Genomic DNA, 24066 nt, shown 5'->3' on the forward strand with positions numbered 1-24066 from the left:
GTATAAATTTACCATACATACACACAAAATAATTTTTCTATAAGCACACTGAAAAAAGTTGAGCAAAGGTTCACTACAGCAAGTGGCTTCAGCAAATGACTTGCAGATAGTGTTTGAGTTAGGAAATGAGGATAACGATTTTGTTCGTGACCCTGCAGTCTTCAACAATTAGATGGCCCTATCCACTTGGTTTCTTTACTGCCAGGATGGGCGTATTACAAGGGCTAGTGCAGGGCATGAGAAGACCTTGGGATCTGAGGCTTCAACTATGGGTGTGATCTCTTCTTTTACTTTTGGCTTCAACAGATATTAGGGAAGTTTAGATAATGGTTGATAGGCTCTATCTAAATTTTAATGGGTTCTGCCCCAATTATTTTTCTGATATCAGTGCTGGGTACAGTGTCAAATACTTATCTGGGGTATGTGTCAAATAAAATGGGGAAAGCAAAGGTACATTCAGAGTCTAATGAATTTGCTTATGGATAGAGGAGTTCTCTGGAATCTCACAAATAGTCTCAAATACTCTGGTGTACATTTAAAATTGCAAAGTTAGTCTCTTCGTATTAAATTTGCAGGGGCATATCACAGAGCTGGAAGGAATGTTTTGCAATCAAGGACTCCAGGCTTACAGTTAAGAGTTGGGAAAAACAAAATCTGTGGGTTATTTGAAATGCTTACTACCTGTGTCTGTTCATGTTTACTCCAAGGAAGAGGTTGAGCAAAGGTGGCAGGACTTAATGCAGAAAGACTAGTGCCTGTATGTGTCATAAATTCATGAGGTTACTATATACAGTGGGTAGAACCGTGTCCCTGAAAAGATATATTCAAGTCCTTCCCCCCCAGAATCTGTGAATTTGACCGCATTTGAAAATAGGGTCTTCGTAGATGCAATCAAGTTAAATGAGATCATACTAGATAAGGGCAGGCCCTAATCCAAAGACTGGTGTTCTCAGAAAAAGAGGGAAATTTGGACACAAGGAAGACACAGAGGAAAATACCATGGGAAGATAGAGATAGAGATTGGAGTGACGCATCTATAAGCCAAAGAATACCAAGGATTGTTGGCAACAACGAGATGCTAGAAGAGGCAAGGAAGGATCCTCCCACAGAGCCTTTGGAGGGAGTGTTGGCCCTCTTGAATCCTTGATAAATTTCTGTAGTTTTATGCCCCCCAGTTTGTGGTAATTTGTTATAAGAGGCCTAGGAAACTACCATACCATCTATACTTATAGTTAATTCATCTTGAGTATTTAAGGGTATGGCAGGATATTGGGTGCTTTTTCTTTCTTAAAACATTCTCATTAATCTGAATTGAGAGATTCTTTTTTGTCTCATAAAATGGGACAAATTTTTCCCCAGTGTATTTTCTGTTTACAGTACCTACAAGGGTCCTTGTCAGTAGGTGGTTGGTTGTGGAATAAGCCACGTCACTGCTAATCTGCAGGACTACAAGTATTTTGGTTTGTGTTTTTTTTCCCTAGTTTTTTTTTTCAATTACAGTTTACATGCAATATTATATTAGTTTCAAGTACATACCATAGTGGTTTGACATTTCTATAACTTATGAATTGATCACCCCAATAAGTCTAGTACACACCTGGTACCATACATACTTATTAAAATATTATCGATTATATTCACTATGCTGTACTTCACTACCCTGTGACTATTTTGTAACTGCCAACTTGTACTTCTTAATTCCTTCACGCTTTTCACGCAGCCTCCAAACCCCCACCCATCTGGCAAAGTCCTCCAGAAGATTATTTGAGCATTAGATCACATAATTCTTTCGGCTGTATTACACAGCAACAGATTTCCTACAAGTCTGGGAAGGTTTAGAGTCGACATAAAGAAAAACACAAACATTTTAATGTTTATTTGCAGGGTAAATAATTACAAACCTTTTATAAATTTACAAACATACATGGTTTCATACCACAGCTAGTTGTGTGAGCTCTCCCATGTTTCTTTCTGAACTAAGGATTCCTTTTTTTTCATTAAAAATTTTTTTAATTACAGTTGATGTTCAATTATTACTTTGTTAGTTTCCAGTGTAGAGCAAGTGGTTACAAATTTACATAATTTGCAGGTGATTCCCCCCTCCCGTCCTGTCCCCCCCCCCCCCACCGATTAGTCTACCACCCACCTGGCACTATACATAGCTATTACAATATTATTGACTATATTCCCTATGCTTTATATTCCCTTGACTATTTCGTAACTACCAATTTGTACTTCTTAATCCCTTCCCCTTTTTCACCCATCCTCCCAATCTCCTTCCTATCCAGCAACCAGCAGGTTCTCTGTATCTATGAGTCTGTTCCTGTTTTGTTTATTTTGTTCTTTATATTGCACGTATGTGCAACACCATACGACATCTGTATTTCTCTGTCTGACTTATTTCACTCAATGAAATACCCTACAGGCCCATCCACATTGTTGCAAATGGTTAAGATTTCATTCTTTTTTACGGCCGAGTGATATTCCATTGTATACATGTACCACATCTTTATCCAACTGTCAACTGACAGGCAATTAGGCTGCTTCCATATCTCGGCTATTGTAAATAGCATTGCAATAAACATAGGGGTGCATACATCTTTTCAAATTGGTGTTAATAAATTTCTTCAGATAAATACCCAGAAGTGGAATTGCTGGGACATATGGTAGCTCTATTTTTAATTTTTTGAGGAACTGCCATACTGTTTTTCATAGTGGCTGCACCAATTTGAAATCCCACCAACAGCACCCTTTTCTCCACATCCTTGCTGACTCTTGTTGTTTGTTGACTTACTGTGACAGCCATTTTGACAGACAGGTGTGAATATATCTATCTTGCTGTGGTTTTAATTTGCATTTATCTGATGATTAGTGACACTGAACATTTTTTCGTATGTCTATTGGCCATCTGTATGTCCCTTTGAAGAAATGTCTATTTAGGTCCTCTGCCCACTTTTTAATTGGATTGTTAGGTTTTATTTTTGGTGTCGAGCTGCATGAGTTCTATATAAATTTTGGATATTAAGTCCCTATCAGATGTATCATTGGTGAATATCTTCTCCCATTCACTAGGTTGTCTTTTCATTTTGTTGATGGTTTCCTTTGCTGTGCAAAAACTTTTTGGTTTGATGTAGTCCCATCTGTTTATCTCTTCTTCTGTTTTCCTTGCCCAAGGTGACATATCAGAAAAAAATATTAAGAACAATGTCAGAGAGTTTACTGCCTATGTTTTCTTTTGGGAGTTTTATGGTCTCTAGTCTTACATTGTATTCTTTAATGCAATTTTCAGCTTATTCTAGTATATGGTGTAAGAAGATGCTCAGGGCAGGACAAAGTGCCATGAGATGTCTCTGGAATAAGCAGCTGAATGGAGGGTATGTCAGGGAGGCGCTTTCTTTTTCCTTTACTGGATTCATACAATGTGAGACCAATGAGCCATTTCCCAGAATGTTTACCTTGACTCCCTCATTTCACATGTAAGGAGACCCAGGTGTAAAGGAGAGGTAACTACCTAAAGATCACTGGCAGCCCAGAGCTCCCTTACTGGGGTCTCACAAGCAGCTGCAGCTCGCGGAGGATGCTGAGATACCTCTGGCTATTAGCCAGCCAGTCTTTAGCTCGGTGCCCACGCAGGCACTTATCTTCCTTTCAGGTTCCCAGAACAGGGCTCCGGAGCAGGACAGTGACACACCCTCCGTGAATCCCTTCCTCCTGCACAGCCAGCAATCCGGCCCTGGTCATCTAAGGTGGCCATGGGCGGGGCCGTGGGGCTGGGGCGGGACAGAGGCGGAGCTGTGGAGCGGGCCTCATTTCCTCACTCACGCCGGAAGTGGCGGGCGTCCGTGTCCGGACGCCGGCGGCCCGCACGGGTGGGTGGCGAGGAGGCAAAGCCTCCGGGGGCCGGGCGCCTCACGGGGGCGTCGGGCTGGAGAGGCGGCGGCTTCTGCGCGCAGACTGGCGAGTGCGGTAAGTACGCGGTCTCCCCCATCCTCGCCCGCCTGCGGTTCGGGGACTGTGAATCCCTGTCCAGGGCGGGTCACTCCACCTACGAGCCCTCTGAGGAGCCTGTCTCCATGGGATCGCCTCACGGGCTAGCCCTCCGAAGTCTTCTCTGGTGTCAGGAAAAGCCGCGATTTTTCTGAGCGGTTCGAGTTTTCTTTTGAGAACTGTGGTGCCGGAGACGGTTGGTTTGCTCGTGTTTTATTTTTGTACGCGTTTTTAAACCAAAAATTTCTGCTCGCCACGATCTCTGCTCCTTTCAGTGGATAAACTTTGTTCCTTCTTTATTACATTAAAATAGTATTCTCTGACAGCAGCCCCTGTCTCCGGCAGGCGCCTTTAAAAGACGCACATTTGTGTAGGAATTAGCGGGGCCGAGGAGACTTCGGGAAGAGAAGCCTCTTCCATTTTCATAATTCATCTTGAAAATTGCATTATTCTTGAGCAACTTGCTGAGGACTAATTTGTAAACACAATAGTGAAGCTTTTATTTCTGATGATGTTATTGACAGAATGAAAATTTAATTATAAATCTTAAGTTGTTTTCCTTCAGCCTGCTCTTGAGACTTACATGTGATGTCTGGACAGTTAACCATGATTCTAGGGTCTTAGGTGCTGGGTCTTTATTTCTGGTGAAATTAATGTTTTTTCATGTTGTATTAAAATAGTACTTTCGAAACTGGAGGTGGGTAACCCAGTATTTTATGACTGAGAATGTTAACATTTCTTATTATTTTGGTACCATGTGTTTGAAATTGTCGTGTGACTAAACGACTGTAAAAAAAGATGCTGGATTTCCAGTATTTATGGCTCAGATAATTTTGACATAAATAAGCACAGTTTTAGTTCCAGCTAGTTTGGAAATTACATTTATTTCTTAACTTTTTTATTGAGGTATATACCTTCATGACGTATATATGAAGTCATATAGTACATACGTCTTAATTGTACAGCTCAATGAATTTTTATATATTAACTTGTGTAACCACCATCTAGATCAAGTTGTAACTGTAGAACATTTCTGTCATCCCAGGAGTTTCCCTCTGCTTCTTCCAAGTCAATTACACCTCAGTTCCCTAGTCAGTATCCAGATTTCTGTCTTCATCTATTAGTTTTGTCTATTTGGGGCTTCATGAGATTCTCTCATGATGTTTTGTGTAACAGTACATTCTTTTTATTGATGTTAAATATTCCTTTGTGTGATTATATGACTACATTTCTGTTGAATATTTGTGTTTCCAAAGTACTGGCAATATTTTGTGTGTTATGTGTTTTAAAGAATACTATGAACATTCTTGTAAATGTGTTAATGAACATCTGTATGAATTGCTGTCAGCTGTGGAATGGCTGAATCATAAGGTAAGTGGAAAATTACTTTAACCAACATGAAGCCTTCTTTTTAAAGAATAGAAATTGTTATTTTAACATATAACATTAAAGATTGGTAAAAGACATAACTTATGATTTCAAGACTTAAGGACTCATTACCATCTTATTGTTATTTACTCCTCGGATTACACAACTATGATAATCTACCAGACTGTTACTTCTTTACCTGCCTGTTGGACAAGTCTATCAGAGCTGGTGATGATCAGTCCCTGAAGCTCATTGTATAACACTTAGGTAAGAACTGTGTTATTCAAGTTAGTGGTTGTTAGGGGAAATGAAACACCAAAAGTACATGACTAAAAATAGATTGAAGAATCTGGAATTGCAAATCAAAGAACTTACACTGTTATTGTCGTATTACACAAGTACTGGGTATAAATGTACAATTGAATTATAGGATTAGTTACAAATGTGAATTTACTACAGAGGTACAGTTATGATAGGAACAGACAACAAAAATCACTAAGCATTTGTGGGAAATCAGTAACATGTAAGAGATGGCTCAGATTGAACAAATCCAAGAACTAGACCTGAAGCAATGGAGTTAATGTAAGAAACATAAGAAAATTTTAAAATAAGTAGTAGTATGCTTAGAGTTAGGAAGATATCATGCCGTTTAAACATAGGCTGTCCTGAAATTAAGCAATCGGTTCTTGAATATTAAAACATAGAAAATAGGAAAAATCAGCCATGACATGGAAAATAGATCCCAGAGAGCCATTTACATCTAATAGGAGTTCCAGAAGGGAATAGAAACTAGAAGAGGAGAAATAACCAGAGAGAACAGAGATCATGAGAGTAGGAGTATACAGGCAGAGTCTTAGGCAGCCGAAGCCAAACAGAAGGATATATCAGGAGACAACATACTGTCAAAAATTTATTAATTTTTTTTGCCTCTTTAATTTCCACTCTCCCCCCCCCCCCCACTTCCACCCCTGACCTATGGATATTGCCATCTCCCCTTGTGAACTGGATTTCTGAAGGCGAAGCATCTCTTCCCATGCACTCATGGTGCACACCCAGGGTATGGTTCATGGCTCCACCTGGGGTGCGAACCCAGGACCTTCTGTGTGTAAAACAGATGTGCTAATCACTACACTATGTGCTAATCACTACACTGTTGAAAATTATTTGCCCATATAAACATGGGTTTACTTCTGGACTCTCAATTCTGTTCCCATTGGTTTGTGTGTCTGTACTTCTGCCAATATCATGCTGTTTTGATTACTTTTGCTTTTTGGTATAATTTGAAGTCGGGCAGCCTCATTCTTTTTTTTTTCAGGATGGCTTTGGCAATTCGGAGTCTTTTGTGCTTCCATACAAATCTCATGATTTTTTGTTCTGATGGGATTTTGATGGAGATTGCATTAAATCTGTATAATGCTTTAGGTAGTAAGGTCATTTATACTGTGTTGATTCTTCCAATCCAAAAACGCGGAATATCTTTCCATTTCTTTGTGTCTTCTTCGATTTCTTTTAATAGAGTCTTATACTTTTCACTGTATAAGTCCTTCACATGTTTCGTTAGATTCATTTCATTAGATTATTTATTCTTTTTGTTGCAATTGCAAAAGGAATTAAATTTTCCACTTCTTTTTCTGACACTTCATTATTAGAGTATAAAAACACTATGGATTTTTGAACATTGATTTTGTAGCCAGTAACTTTACTGTATTTGCTTATTGTTTCTAGTAGTGTTCTTGTGGAGTCTTTAGGGTTTTCTCCATAGAGAATCATGTCATCCGCAAATAGTGACCATTTGACTTATTTGTTTCCTATTTGGATGCCTTTTATATCTTTCTCTTGCCTGATTGTACTCTCTAGGACCTCCAGTGTTATATTGAATAACAGTGGCGATAGTGGGCAGCCTTGCCTTGTTCCTGATCTTAGAGAGAAGGTTTTTAGTTTTTCACCATTAAGTATAATGTTGGCTGAGGGTTTGTCATATATGGCCTTTATTTATAAGGTGCTTTCCTTCTATACAGATTTTGTGAAGTGTTTTGATCATAAATGGGTGCTGTATCTTGTCGAAGGCTTTTTCTGCATCTATTGGTATGATCATATGATTCTTATTTTTTAATTTGTTTATGTGGTGCATCACATTACTTGATTTGCGTATGTTGAACCATCCCTGTCCCTCTGGGATGAAGCCCACTCGATTGTGGTGTATAATCTTTTTAGTATGTTGCTGCATTTGGTTCACTAGTATCTTATTTAGGATTTTTGCATCTGTGTTCATGAGAGATATTGGTCTGTAGTGTTTAGTGTGTGTGTGTGTGTGTGTGTGTGTGTGTGTGTATGTGTGTGTTATCTTTACCAGGTCTTGGTATCAGGGTGATATTGGCCTCATAAAATAAGTAGGGAAGTATTGCCTTCGCTTCGATTTTTTTGGAAGAGTTTGAGGAGAATAGGTATTAAATCTTCTTTGAATGTTTGGTAGAATTCACTGGTGAAGCCATCTTTTCCTAGACTTTTCCTTTTGGTAGGTTTGTGATGATTGTTTCAATTTCCGTACTGCTGATCGGTCTATTTAGAAAAAATGTCTTTCAGAGAGCACAAATTATCAATTTTGATGAAGTCTAGTTTATCTGTTATGCTTTTAGTATCATATCAAAGAAATATTTGCCTAACTTACAGTCACAAAGATTTTTCTCTTATGCTTTGGTTTAATAGTTTTAGGTTTTATGTTTAGATCTTTGATTTGTTTTTAAATTACATCTTAAGGGATGTTGAGTCTTATCTCAGTGTTTTGTATTTTTCAGAATGCAAATCTTGCACTGCTTTTGTAAAAATTGCTAAGCATTTTAATCTTTTTTGGTGTAAATAGAATTGTCTTAATTTCACTTTCAGATTGTTCATTGCTGGTATATAGAATACAAGTGATTTTTTTTATATTGATCTTATATCCTGTAACCTGGCTGAACTCGTTTTTATAGTTACCATAGATTTTTAACAACTTCCTGGAATTGTCTATACACATGATTATATCGTCTGCAAATAGAGATTGTTTTACTTCTTCATTTCCAATCCAGATGTATTTTATTTTCTTGCCTGGCTAAAACCTTTAATACAGTGTTAAATAGAAGTGGCAAGAGCAGAATCCTTGTCTTATTCCTGATCTTTCACCATTAAATATAAAGCTAACTGAGTTTTTTGTATAGGCCCTTTATCATATTGAGGAAGTCCCCTTCTAAAGTCCCCTTCTAATCCTGGTTTGTTGAATGGTTTTATCAGGAAGGGGTGTTGGATTTTGTCAAATGCTTTTTCTGTGTCTATTGACATGATCATGTGGGTTTTGTCCTTTATTCTATTGACATGGTGTGTTGCATTAATTGATTTTCAGATGGTTAGCCAACCTTGCATCTGGGATAAATCTCACTTGGTCGTGGTGTATGATTCTTTGTATATGTTTTACATATTCAGTATGCTAATATTTTGTTGAGGACGTTTGTGTTTCTCTTCATAAGGAATATTGATCTGTAGTTTTCTTTTGATGACTTTATTTGGTTTTGGCATCAGAATAACACTGTCCTCATAGAATGAGTTGGGAAGCGTTCCCTCCTCTTCTGTTTTTTGGAAGTGTTTGTGAAGAATTGGTATTCTTGCACGCTTGATAAAATTCACTAATGAAATCATCTGGGCCTGGACTTTTCTTTGTAGGTAGTGTTTTTATTACTAATTCAATCTCACTATAGGTCTATTCATATTTACTATTTCTTCTTGATCGGTTTTAGTAATTTGTGTCTTTCTAGGAATTTTTCCATTTTATTCAGTTATATTTTAAAGGACTTAAATAACAAAAATATTGTAATTTTCATTACTGGGGTTCCTCATTGCTTTGTGTATATCCATATTTCCATCCGATACCATTTTCCTTCTGCCTAAAGAACTTGTGCAGGTCTGATGGTGATGAATTCTTTTAGCTTTTCAGTGTCTGAAAAAGTATTTTGCCTTTGCTCCTGAAAGATACTTTTCTGAGTATATAATTCTAAGCCGACATGTTTACCTTTCAGTTCTTGAAGATATTGCAGCACTGTCTTATTTCTTGTATGTGATGTGTGCTTTTCCTCTGGCCACTTTTAAGATTTTCTTTTTGTCATAGGATTCGAGAAGTAGATTATCATGCACCTTGCTTTAGTTTTCTTTATGATTGTTGTATTTATGATTCATTGAGCTTACTGGATCTATGTGTTGATAATTTTCATCAGTTTTTAGCCTTATTTCTTTGAATGTTTCTCCTAACCCTCTTCCCTTTCTTTGGGACTAATTATGTATCTGTTGGGCTGTTTGAAGTTGTCACACAGTTTATTGGGTATTCTGTTTATGTTTTCCATTCTTTTTTTCCTTATACATATTGTATAATTTCTATTGCTATGTCTTTAATTCATTAATATTTTGTTCTGACGTATCTAATCTGTTCATTGTATCTATTATATTTTTCATCTCAGACATTGAAGTTTTCATCTTCTGAAATTCAGTTTGGATCTTTTTTATGTTATCCATGTTTCTACTTACTGTTTTTTTGAACATGAACATCATTTTAAATACAGCTATAATAATTGTTTTAATGTCCTTTTCTGTGAATTTCAATGTATAAGTCAACTCTAGGTTGATTTCGATCATTAATTTTTCTTCTTGTGAATTGTTGATTTTAATCATTAATTTTCCTTTGTATGCCTGATAATTTTTGTTTGGATGCCAGACATTGTGAATTTCATTTTGCTGGATGCTGGATATTTTTATATTTCTATAAGTAGTTATGGAGTTACTTGAAAACAATTTGATTCTTTCAGGTTTGCTTTTAAGATTTGGTAGGACCAGAGCCATATTCAATCTAGAATTAATTATTTCCTACTGAGGCAAGACCTTTTTGAGTACTCTACCCATTGCTCTATGAATTTACAGTTTTCCAGTCTGTCTGGCAGGAACTTGCACTATTCTTGGCCTCATGTGGGTTCTGAGTTCTGTGTCCTCTAATTTTTTGTGTGGTTCTTTCTTCAGCCTTAGTTTCTTCATATGCCTGCACTAATCAGTGTTCCACCAGATACCCAAAGAGTATCTTCTTCAGATCTCTGGAGTTCTCTCTCTCTGCAGCTCCCTCCTCTGGGTTTGTATCCTTTGGATTTCTCAGACTACTCCATTTCATCAATTTAGAGAGTCTGCTGGGTTATTTAGGTTCTGCTCCCTGTGCTATGGCCTGGAAACTAAGGCAGTAAACTGGGCAATTGTTTGTTTCTTGTTTCTCTATAGATCATTGTCATTTATTACCTAATGTTCAATGTCTTGAAAACCAAGACATTGGTTGTTTCAAGTATAAGAGTAAATTTGGTCCTGGTTACTCCATCTTGGCTGTAAGAGTAAGTTTCTTTTGTCTGTTTTAGAGAATCAGAATTGATGGCTTCTAGGTTTTTTTCCATCTCTGAGATCCTTGATTTTGTATTTTATATCTTTAACAGCTTATTTTTTCATGTCCACAGTATATCTTGTTCTCTCCTCAGGACACTTAACTGTTTGCTGTTTATGCATAGAAGGTTGCTTGGGATTAAGTCTATGCTATGAATAAACCTTATTTATGATACAAACACGTTACAGAGAATGACAGCAACTTTGATGGTGACCCATTAATGGGTCATATCTCACAGTTTAAAATACATTGTTTATATAAAGAAAAAAAATTGAAGTATCATTAATAAAAGATAGAGGTGCTTAGATTACATACTGTTAGTTCTATTAACAAGTTTCACTTTAAAATAGTTTGAATTTAAAATAGTTAAATATGTTTAATTTTGTTAATTTATACAAAATTATGTGTCCACATATTCAGTTTTAGTCTTAGTCTTTTCCCTAATAAATGGGCCAGTAATAACTTATAAATATTTAAAAGTGATGTCGCTGAGTTTTATTCTTTAAATCATGAAATTTGAGTGGTTTCTTATGATAAGAATTAGGGTTTGAGGCATGGTAAAGTCCTGAAAGTAATATTAGCTTTGCATCCTTATATTTTTAATTCGTTTCTTAATATTGAAATTTTGTCCTATATTTTTCTACATCACTTACAATAAAACAAGATTTACAATCAGTAAAATAGACGTTGTCATAATAAAACTTAACCCACTTACACATTTTATGTAGCGATCTCATAAATATGTGTGTGAATTTAATTTTAACACAAAATTAAGTACTATATGTGACATATACTGCTATTTCAGTGGTGAATTAAATTTTTCAAAATACTTGGTTATCATTTGGTTAACAAAATTAATAAATGGCTAAGGCTAGTGAAGTCCATCGTTTGTGGTCTACTGCACATAAGAAGTTAGAATCTGTCCTACATTTCATATGGCTATGTGCCACAAAAAATACACAGTGCAGAATTTTTCACAGAAGGCATCCAGGCTTTCCTAATCAGTAAGAAAATGACTAGTACTAATATTTCCTGATGATCTTACTCCATAGGTTCTGCTGCACTGGTAGAAACCATCTGTTAAAAGCCTATATATCCTTCTTGACAAATACTTCATTAAAATGAAAGTTCTCTCTGGGGCAGAGGCCTCTTCTCCCTCCTGTATGCTAAGTTTAACCATAAATAGAGATTTATGTTGTTAAGAATCCTTAATTAGATTCAAACAAATTCAAGAAGATGGAAGGCTCCCAATTTCATTTTACGAGGCTGCAATTACCCTGATTCTAAAGATATTAAAAAAAAAAAAAAAGACGGTTATAGGCCACTATCCTCAAAGAACATAGATGCAAAAATTCTCAACAAAATATTGGCAAACTGAATTCAACAAGATGTTAAAAATATCATATACCATGATTAAGTGGTATTTATTCCTAGGATGAAAGGTTGGTTCAGTATCCTCAAATCAATTAAAGTGATACACCATGCTAAGAAGTTGAAAGATAAAAATCATATGATCATATCAATAGATGAAGAAAAAGTTACAAAATCCAGCATCCATTTATGATAAAAACTTTCAGCAAAGTGGAAATGGAACATACCTCAACATAATGCCCATATATGACAAACCCATAGCTAACATCGTACTCAAAGGTGAAAAACGAAAAGCATTTTCCTTAAGCTTGGGATCAAGAAAAGGATGTCTACTTTCACCACTTTTATTCAACGTAGTATTGGAAGTCCTAGCTACAGCAATGAGACAGGAAAAAGGGATCCAAATTTGAAAGGAAGAACTAAAACTCTCGTTATTTGCAGATGACATAATACTATATAGAGAGAACCCTAAAGATTCCACGAAAAAATTGCTAGAACTGATCAATGAATTCAGTAAAGTAGCAGGATACAAAGTTAATATTCAGAAGTTGGTTGCATTTTATACATTAATAATGAACTATCAGAGAGAGAAAACAGTCCCAATTACATTTGCATCAAAGAAAATAATAATATACTTATGGATAAATTTAACCAAGAAGGTAAAATATGTGTACTCAGAAAATTATGTTATTGAAGAAGATAAAAGTAGATGGAAGCATAGATCGTGCTCATGGATAGGAAGAATTAATATCATTAAAATGCCCATACTACCCAAAGCAGTCTTATAGATTCTGTTCAGTCTCTATCAAAATACCAGTGACAAAGGTGGAGGAAAAAATGGTTTAGATGATAGAGGCTCTGTTCATCCCTCTTGCTACCAAATCAAAGTTGAGACAGAAACAAGGAGCAAACAGCAAGGAAAGTCACCTGGGATCTAGAGGAACAGAAGCACTACAACTAGGGAGAGAAATAATTAATCAGCCTGGGTGGTAGAAGGTAGGAAGGGGCAAAGGCTGCTTGGTTGGAACAGTTGAGTGAGACAGAGGCTGTGGCGGCGGCAGCTGCAGACACCTCTTAAAGGAACCATGTCTGCAAGTGGATTTTCGTGATGATGGACCTGCTCACTCTGAGCACCAGCACTGGTTGGCTGCTTCAGGGCATCAGAGACTTACAAGGGGACACCGAGTTGTCAGAGTGACAGCCAGAGGTGAGGCTCACTCTGTACAGATGTGCCAGTGGTATCCATTGTTCCTCTGTTGAGTCCTCCCCACTCCTCCTTTGCAGACTCAGCACCGCCATAGCTGAGACATCATCAAACAGTGTAACAGAGGTTACTCTGCCCAGAGAATTCCCTGAAACTCCACCTCCCCCAACTTGCAGCCCCACCCAAGCCACATCCAGGTGTATCATTGACTAGTCAGATTCTCCTTGCTGAGCAGCGCCAAGACTTAACACTGGTGGCAGCTGACCTCAGTTTCTGGCATGGCTTCTTGAGGCAACTATAAGCACAGCATCTGTGGATTGCTTGCTGAATTTTAACAGGTGGTCCTGGAGGGTCACAGGCTGCGGCTAAATTTGGCTTACAGCTGAACCCCTCTCAGGGCTATGTCACTGGACACTTACTTCACAAAGCTGCACTAATAAGACCAGGAGATTAATAAGACCAGGAACTTTGCTTAGTACATAGAAACAGAGAAAGGCAGCAAAAATGGGAAGACAAAGAAGCAGAAACCATATGAGAAAACAGAACAGAGATCCAGGAATAATGGAGTTGAGCAATCGAACAGATGCAGAGTTCAAAACACTGGTTATAAAGATGCTCAGTGAACTTAGGGGGAAGTGTAGATGAAATCAGTGAGAACTTTAACAAAGAGATAAAAATAATGGAAATGGAAATTATAAAGGGAACCAGTCAGAAATGAAGAACACATAATCTGAGATGAAAAGTATATTAAATGGAATAAGCAGAGTGAAGAAGAGGATTGAGCCAACTACATAGAGGATGGAGAAGCCATGGACACTCAATCAGAATGGCAGAAAAAAAGAAGCCAAGGCTATAATAATTTAAGGAGCCTATGGGACACTATTAAATGTAAAAATATCTGTGTCATGGGGTACCAGAAGGAAAACTGCATTTAAGAGCTATTTGAAGAAATAATGATGGAAAACTTCCCTACCCTAGTGAAAAATAGACATACAACCCCAGGAAGCTTAGAGTCCCCAAAAAGATGAACCCAAGGAGGCCCACACCAAGACACATTATTAAAATACTAAAGGTTAAATACAAAGAGAATCTTAAAAGTAGAAAGAGAAAAGCAGTTAGTTACCTGCAAGGGAGCACCCATAATACTGGCAGCTGATTTCTCAGAAGAAACTATGCAGGTCAGAAGGGCTTGGCACAAAATATTCAAAGTGATGAAAATGCAGGATCTACAGCCAAGAATACTTTATCCAACAAAGCTATCATTTAAAATTTAAGGACAGATTAAGAGCTTCCCAGACAAAAATAAGCTAAAGGAATTTATTGACTGTATAAGCCAATATTGCAGGAAATGTTGGAGGGACTTCTGTAAGAAGAAAAAACATATCAAAAAAATGAATAGAGAATGGTATCAATAGATACACCTCAAATGAAAAAGAATTAAGTGTTCCAGCCAAAAGATAGGGTGGCTGAATGGACATGAAAATAAGACCCCTACATGTGTTGCCTATAAGAGACTCACTTCAGATTAAAGACATACAGAGACTAAAAGGAAGGGGATGGAAAAAGATACTGCCTTGTGCTAAGTGAAATTAGTCAGATAGAGAAAGACAGATACCACATGATTTTATGTACATGTGGAATCTAAAGAACAACAAGAAAAACAACAACAACAGAAACAAACTCAGATATAGAGAATATGTAGAGGGCTACTAGATGGGAGGTGGATTAGGGTGGATGGCAAAAAAAGCAAAGAGATTAAGAGGCATGAATAGATAGTTGCAGAATAGACATAGAGATGTAAAGTTTAGCATGGATAATAACATGTAATAAATATGTAAGAGGGAAGAAGCATGCTAGATTTAGTAGGGTGATCACTTCGTGAGTTATGTGGATTTCTGAACACTATGCTATACAGCTGAAAGTGGTGTCTTATTTTATGCCATCTATAATTGAAAAAAAAACTCATTGAATTGTACAATGTAAATGCAAGCAACTATTATATTATATTTCAATAAAGCCAGGGGGAAAAAAGAATATACACTGAAAAAAATTATGAGTGACATCTTTCACGGAACTAGAACAAATAATCCAAAAATTTATATGAACCACAAAAGATCCCAAATAGCCACAACAATCTTAAGAATGAGGAACAAGTTGGAGGTATCACACTACCTGATATCAAAGTATATTACAAGGCTATAGTAATCAAAACACCATGGTACTCACATAAAAGCAGACAAATAAATCAATGGAACAGAATAGCCCAGAAAAAAACCCCACACCTATACAGTCAATTAATCTATGACAGAGGAGGAAAGAATATACAGTAGGGTAAAGACAACCTATTCGGTAAAAGGTGTTGGGAAAACTGGACAAATATAAGCAAAGAAATGAAATTAGACCACCTTCTTACACCATATACAAGAATAAACTCAAAATGGACTAAAGACTATAATGTAATTTCTAAAACCACAAAACTCCCAGAAGAAAACATAGGCGGTAAACTCTCTGACATTGCTCTCAAATATATATATTTTTTCTGCTATATCTCCTTGGGCAAGGAAAACAAAAGAAGAGATAAACAGATGGGACTACATCAAACCGAAAAGTTTTTGCACAGCAAAGGAAACCATCAACAAAATGAAAAGACAACCTAGTGAATGGGAGAAGATATTCACCAATGATACATCTGATAGGGACTTAATATCCAAAATTTATATAGAACTCATGCAGCTCGACACCAAAAATAAAACCTAACAATCCAATTAAAAAGTGGGCAGAGGACCTAAATAGACATTTCTTCAAAGGGACATACAGATGGCCAATAGACATACGAAAAAATGTTCAGTGTCACTAATCATCAGATAAATGCAAATTAAAACCACAGCAAGATAGATATATTCACACCTGTCTGTCAAAATGGCTGTCACAGTAAGTCAACAAACAACAAGAGTCAGCAAGGATGTGGAGAAAAGGGTGCTGTTGGTGGGATTTCAAATTGGTGCAGCCACTATGAAAAACAGTATGGCAGTTCCTCAAAAAATTAAAAATAGAGCTACCATATGTCCCAGCAATTCCACTTCTGGGTATTTATCTGAAGAAATTTATTAACACCAATTTGAAAAGATGTATGCACCCCTATGTTTATTGCAATGCTATTTACAATAGCCGAGATATGGAAGCAGCCTAATTGCCTGTCAGTTGACAGTTGGATAAAGATGTGGTACATGTATACAATGGAATATCACTCGGCCGTAAAAAAGAATGAAATCTTAACCATTTGCAACAATGTGGATGGGCCTGTAGGGTATTTCATTGAGTGAAATAAGTCAGACAGAGAAATACAGATGTCGTATGGTGTTGCACATACGTGCAATATAAAGAACAAAATAAACAAAACAGGAACAGACTCATAGATACAGAGAACCTGCTGGTTGCTGGATAGGAAGGAGATTGGGAGGATGGGTGAAAAAGGGGAAGGGATTAAGAAGTACAAATTGGTAGTTACGAAATAGTCAAGGGAATATAAAGTACAGCATAGGGAATATAGTCAATAATATTGTAATAGCTATGTATAGTGCCAGGTGGGTGGTAGACTAATCGGTGGGGGGGGGGGGGGACAGGACGGGAGGGGGGAATCACCTGCAAATTATGTAAATTTGTAACCACTTGCTCTACACTGGAAACTAACAAAGTAATAATTGAACATCAACTGTAATTAAAAAAATTTTTAATGAAAACAAAAGGAATCCTTAGTTCAGAAAGAAACATGGGAGAGCTCACACAACTAGCTGTGGTATGAAACCATGTATGTTTGTAAATTTATAAAAGGTTTGTAATTATTTACCCTGCAAATAAACATTAAAATGTTTGTGTTTTTCTTTATGTCGACTCTAAACCTTCCCAGACTTGTAGGAAATCTGTTGCTGTGTAATACAGCCGAAAGAATTATGTGATCTAATACTCAAATAAACTATTGGAGGATTTTGGATGTAAAAATGTTTTTTAATGTGTTTTCCAAAAGTTTGTGACCTTTTAAATAATTTTTCCCTCCACTTAATTGTAAGGCTCTTAGTGTGACTGAGTTGAGCCATATAAATCAGTGAAATAGAATGCTTGAATTGAATAAACTGAAAGAACACTTCTCTCTAGTAAGCCATTCTTAATATAATAATTTATAGAAACTCATTTCCCAAATGGTGGTATGCAGTAGGTGGGAGATGGTGTATTAATCAAATTATTATGTTTATAAAGAGCTATGAGCAGTAGAATTTTTAAATAATTAGAATACAGTAGAATCTATGTAACACAAAGTATGCTAAATATAACTTTAATGTTCCTTTGATTCATTCAGGAGATTATGGATATGTAGACCTTCTGGTTTAAGAGTATTATGTGTGTGTGGGGGGAAGTGTATTACACATGATATTTTAGCATTTTGTAAGATTTTTTCTTAATAGTTTTTCTAAGAATTTACTGAATATTCTCAATTTTATTAGTGCCTCTCACGGTGCTCTACATATAATGGTCACATACCTAAGTTTACACTGCCAAGAATTTGATGTACATAAGGAAACAAAATTCTGATTGATTCTAATTTGTTTCTTACAGAAAGGTCACCACCCATGTAATGGAATTTTATCTGATTCTGTAGATCAGATTTCTTTATTCTGGATATCATGGTAACAATACAGGAATATGTGTACTTTCTCATTTCTGCAACTAGACTTAACTGTGAAGGAAGAAAATTTTAAGCTACAGCAGAATTTGTTTTGGTACCTTTTATGGAAATCCTGATTTTGTTTTTAATTTTTGATAACATTTTGCTAAAGGCATGAACAAACAAAGAACTTATCTCATTACACAAGTCCACATTGATAAGAATGCCTAGAAGAGGATTGATTCTTCAGACCCGGACTCATTGGCTGTTGTTGGGTCTTGCTTTACTCTGCAGTTTGGTATTATTTTTGTACCTTCTGGAATGTGCCCCCCAGACTGATGGAAATGCATCTCTTCCTGGGGTCGTTGGGGAAAGTTATGGTAGAGAGTATTATCAAGCCCTATTGCAGGAGCAAGAAGAACATTATCAAACCAGGGCAACCAGTCTGAAGCGCCAAATTGCCCAACTAAAACAAGAATTACAAGAAATGAGTGAGAAGATGAGATCATTGCAAGAAAGAAAGAACTTAGGGGCTAATGGCATAGGCTATCAAGGCAACAAAGAACAAGCACCTAGTGATCTTTTAGAGTTTCTTCATTCCCAAATTGATAAAGCTGAAGTTAGCACAGGAGCCAAACTACCTAGTGAGTATGGGGTCATTCCCTTTGAAAGTTTTACCTTAATGAAAGTGTTCCAGTTGGAAATGGGTCTCACTCGCCATCCTGAGGAAAAGCCAGTTAGAAAAGACAAGCGAGATGAATTGGTAGAAGTTATTGAAGCTGGATTGGAGGTCATTAATAATCCTGATGAAGATGATGAACAGGAAGATGAGGATGGTCCCCTTGGAGAAAAACTGATATTTAATGAAAATGACTTCATAGAAGGTAATGTGAAAAATTTGTTGGTCCATGTGTTAGTGTGACAGTATGCCCTTGTTGTATGCTGGTAATATAAGTCAGTCATTTTCCACAATATTAAAACATTTAAGTTTTTACCTGTTTCATTCTACCAAGAATTTGAAGTGGCCTTTTGAAAACTGTAGTGTGATTGTAATAAAGTAGAGAATAAGAATCAGGGAAATAGATTGAATCTAAATTTATACAGAAGAATACTACCCAAGTTGAAGGTTCTTGGGGCTGTTTGTTTATTTACATGCATACATTTTGCATTCCACTCTTACCTGGTCTTGATGTTCCTTTTTAATATTTTTACAAATCTATGAACTAAGGCTCAAGATTTGAAAACTATTTGATTAAGAAAAGAAGAAGAACCTAATTTCATAGATTAGAGGTTAATTCTATATTTTGGAGAAAGGAAAAGCACATGTCAGAACTTCAAGGAGGCATACATAGTTTTAAAAGCATATTTGGAATTTGGAAACGTTAAGAACCTATTTTCCTAATACAAACTGCAGAAAGGGCATGGGACTTTTATACATCAGTATGGGACATGACTCAAAAGTTTAGGAACACTGCTATAAATTTGAGATATTTTTTGATTGATATAAACAGGAATAATTGTTAGATCTCCACGCATCTCCATCTTAATATCTTCTGTCAGATATTTAATTGCAGGCTTAAAACCATTTTAGATAGAAATCTTTCTTAAAATTTCTTTCACTTGATTCTGTTAACATTATACCTCACGTGGGGTTTTTTTTGACCCTGAATCCTCATGGATATCACTTGTACTGTAATATAACACCTTGAGGCCTTTAGAGGCCATCAGGGAAAGCATCATGCTTTTCTGTGACATTTCAATGGGCTTCTCCCACTAGCCACCTTTTTTCTGCTGTCACTTTCTGCCATTTTTAATAGGTTGTTTCTCTCAAAGCTCTTTTAATTCTTTCTTTAATGTTTCTCTCAGCTTTTTATCTTTTCACTATATGTTTGTAACATATGGCAGAATCAAAAGCTGTAGAAGCAGCAAGATAGTAACTATGTAACTTGTAAAATGTCTTCACATCTGCCTGAAAAGAAAGGAGCCAATGCCAGTTTTGTATTCTACAGCTTCTGCTTTTAACTCTCCTTGGATTCTGTCACATACAGGATTTTTCTCTGCATGGACCATATTTTGCCCCTCATTTTTCCTCCACTGTGCCACTCCCCTCACCAAAAAAGAAATTACTAACAACAACTGAACAACTCCTATTCTTCTTTCCAGACATCTTAGATGACACTTCTGGGAAGTCATCTCCAACCTACAAGTCTAAGATAGCAGTGCTTCCTTTGTACTCTTGCAGCCTCTGCCCTGTGTCCCCTCTCACAGTGCTGGTCATATGGCATTGCCCATTTCCTGATTTGTACTTCCTGCTCGACTGTAAGCCTCAGGAAGAGTGGGACCAGGTATATCTTGTTCTCCATTTTATTCCCAGATATCGACAGAGCGACTCACATGTCTATAGGTCTAAACTTTCTCCTGAGTGTCACACTAAAAATCAGCTTGCCCAGAAGACTTCCATTCTTTTCTCCCAAAGACATCCCAAATCACCATGTTTAAATCTACACTAATTTTTCTGACTTCACTGTATTCAGTGTAGGTGTATATGTGTGCACACACATATGTGTCAATATATTGCTATTTATTTATTTTTCTGCCTCTGTCACTAAACTGATCTCACCTCACAACTGGGACCATGCAGCCCTCTTTATACCACCAGTGACTGACACATTTTTATTGAGCTGAATGGAGGAGCAATAGAAGTTTTGACTCTCAGGTCTAGAATTTAATATTTTTAGATCTAAGTTTTTTATTTTCATCATATGGTTACTGTGCTAATAGGCCGTACTACTCCTATATGTGAATAGGAGTAGTTGTCTTTTGGCGCATATGTTATGGATTTAACTTTTTAAAAAACTTCTTTTAAAGAAATAGTTGTTACTGACTATACAGTGGGGATAAATATTTTCACAAACAAATAAAAACCCTACAAATCTGGTTTCATACTTTTGATCTTTAAGTAAAATTAGTATTCACATTGAATTTGTAAACTTTGACATGGAGACATCTTTGTCCATAACTCTTTCCTTTAGGTTATTATCGCACCGAGAGAGATAAGGGCACACAGTATGAACTGTTTTTTAAGAAAGCAGACCTTATGGAATATAGACATGTGACCCTCTTCCGCCCTTTTGGACCTCTCATGAAAGTGAAGAGCGAGATGATTGACATTAGTAGATCAATTATTAATATCATTGTGCCACTTGCCGAAAGAACTGAAGCATTTGTGCAGTTTATGCAGAACTTCAGGTAACTCTCAGGGCTTAATGATTTGGCTAAGTGTGCCTGGAAAAAATGATACTTCATGCAGATTTACTTAATTTAGCTTCACCAAGTATAATACTTAGAATTACAGGATAATTTTATAGGCCTTGGAGAACTTTCTTTTTTGATATTCTCTTTTTTCTCAAAGCATGTTATTGACAGTTTGAACTATGAAGTAAATTGAGGGTGACAACTATGAGAAACTGAATTTGATTACCTTTATAATTATGTGCAAATTCATGTTAGGGCAAACTGAATGTTTAAAAATAACTTTATTGAGGCATAATTTATATACAGTAAAATTCACATATTGTAGGAATACAGATTTCATGACTTTTGATAAAATGTATACTCATGTAGCCACCTCCCTAATCAAGATATAGAACATTGCTATCTCCTCAGAAAAGTCCCTTGAGAAAAAATTGAATTTTAAAGTTGAAATAAATTCTAGAAATATAAACATTCAGCTAAAAAAATGGGAGAAAGTCCATTGTGGTAAGCAGAGACTAACCATTTTTTAAATAATTAAATTTGGATATTTTAAAATGCTGAAGTGTTAAAGACTTAACAACTGCATATTAGAATAACTATTTGAGGAGAGTTTTCTTTTTTTGTTTTAACAGTTGCCATATTTTAAACACTTTAGTATGCTAGTTTTAATACTTTGAAACCCCAGTCTTTATTCTCAAATTGAAATCATTGGATTTAAAAGTTAGTTAACACTCTTCTATAACAATATCTGAAAATCATGCTTCCAAATGAGTTTTGCCTGTTTGAAATAGTTTGCTTGGATCTTATTTTCTAAAGCGTATTTTTATTGCCTTTCTTGGAATTTCCTTCAGCTGCTACATTATTCTTTACAGTGAGTAATCTCATTCATGGCAAATATTTATTCCTTGATGATGTGTATAATTTCTGGCACTAGCCAGTCTGAGGACAAAATAACTCTTGAATCAAAACATAAGTATTTATTTATTTGGTTCTGAACTAATTGGACGTATTTCCTTGAATAGCTTGTAATTTGCTTCTGAAGGCAACACCAAAGCCAAAATTCCCAAAATATTTTGAAATTTGGCAACAATGTTAGACTGCTTCCATGGCCCTCTGAGCGTTGCACTCGTTTAGACGTATATGTTATTATTTATTCGTTCTGATCCCTTTAATAATGCAGCAATATTACCACTTTTATATTTACTTAAGAAAAACTTAATGTAATTTTATTTTGTTTGTAATGCCTAGTTCATTTTCTTGTTAAAGCTTCATGTGATTGCTTCCTGAATGAGTAGAGCCTCATTTTCTTGAATGAACTTTATTTTTCAATTCTGTTAGGGATGTATGTATTCATCAGGACAAGAGGATTCATCTCACAGTGGTGTATTTTGGTAAAGAAGGACTATCTAAAGTCAAGTCTATCCTAGAATCTGTCACAAGGTTGGTGAGCCATGTGCACATTTAAGTCCTTGATATATAACATTAAAAGAGTGAGAATTTCAGATATTTAATGAGTTTATTTGGAACAGCCACTGTTTAAAAGTTGGCTGAGCATGTGCATGGTGGTAATAAGTTCCTCATTTCACCCCAGGGTTCACTCATGCAACTCTGAATGACTCATTTTTCCTTAACCTCTTAGCAGACAGCCTGGCATGATCAGGGTGCTCTCATTCTGCAGCCCACTCACCTTCTATATATTTGCCTCCATTTATTATTTCTTCATTTCTCCTGTTGAACTTTCTGTTTTCCTAAATCTAATCCCTTCACTTTGATATAATCTCCTGAGCTTTTCTCTTATTACCTTTCTTTCCTTTCATTTCCCCAGGTTCCTTCTTCTCACCCTGTAAATGATGCTTAGGTCTTCCTTATCCTTAAGAAACCCCACCTGACTACAGTAGCCAGTAGCTAATTTTAGATTTCTGTCCTTTCATAGCTAAACCTCACAGGACAGTAGTTCTCTAACCAAGCAACTCATGTGATACCTGGCACATAGTAGGTGCTCAGAGGTATTAATTCTTAATACTCCATTATTAATTCTGTAGTTTTTCAGCCTTTTCATCTCTAAGTTATGGTCCCAGAGTTATGACCTAACTGCTAAATTCAGCCTTTTCTCTCTCATCATTTATCACTTTTTACATTTGACAGCTGCCAGGTACTTCTTGAAATGTTCCTCTAATGTTTGTAAAATGTAAAGATTTTGTAAATGTAAATATGTTCTAATTTAAGATATTAGGGTGATTGTTTTTATAAATGTAAATATGTTATAATGTAAGATATTAGAGTGATTGACTTCTTTGAACACATCAATTCTATATCCTTTACTTGCTTGTTTGCGTTTCCGCTAGTTGTGGCCATTTCCTGAGAGTCCAGATTTGACTGGCCGTTCTTCTTGATTCATTCAACTAACATTCATTAAGTCCCACCAACTGTGTTCCAGGTGCATGGCTTGGGAGTCTGACTGGAGTGGTTAAAATAGGACTGGGCACAGAAGAGGGAGTTTAGTCCCTACAGTGAAGGGACTCTCTCACAGCACCGATATGTAAAAAACAGTGTCTTCTCCACCTACACTAGCTTCTCCTGATGGCCCTCTTTCAGTTCAGACTAAGACCATACTCATGATCCCCTAAGCTTGATGTCTGAGAGCCAGCATCTTTCACTCAGTCTCTACCTGATCAGTCATTTCCTGCTTACTGCACAGGACCTCTTCTCTGTCCTTTCCTTGCTGCTGCCACCACCCAGCTTCCCCCTCCCTCCATTTCTTCCCTTCTTTTTTTCTCTGTTTAC

The 24066-nt window shown here is 36.4% G+C and overlaps 1 protein-coding gene across 12 annotated transcripts in view; it reads left to right on the forward strand.

Moving 5' to 3' along the window:
• The first annotated feature begins 3831 nt into the window (after positions 1–3831).
• Positions 3832–24066, forward strand: part of CSGALNACT2 (chondroitin sulfate N-acetylgalactosaminyltransferase 2) — a 42110-nt gene continuing 21875 nt past the window's right edge. For 10 of the 12 annotated variants that reach the window (XR_004951317.1, XM_016158595.2, XM_016158614.2 and 7 more), the window contains exons 1-5: positions 3832–3966; positions 5539–5622; positions 17979–18911; positions 21060–21276; positions 22621–22722. Coding sequence is in view for 11 of the 12 variants with exons in the window: in XM_016158595.2 (XP_016014081.2) it covers positions 18251–18911; positions 21060–21276; positions 22621–22722 (980 nt within the window). In the remaining variant the exon portion in view is untranslated. The remainder of the gene's footprint in view (positions 3967–5538; positions 5623–17978; positions 18912–21059; positions 21277–22620; positions 22723–24066) is intronic. The other 2 variants (XM_016158621.2, XM_016158605.2) reach the window with 2 other exon arrangements.

The sequence above is a fragment of the Rousettus aegyptiacus genome, unplaced genomic scaffold, assembly GCF_014176215.1.
Source record: "Rousettus aegyptiacus isolate mRouAeg1 unplaced genomic scaffold, mRouAeg1.p scaffold_m13_p_6, whole genome shotgun sequence".
Lineage (NCBI taxonomy): Eukaryota > Metazoa > Chordata > Mammalia > Chiroptera > Pteropodidae > Rousettus > Rousettus aegyptiacus.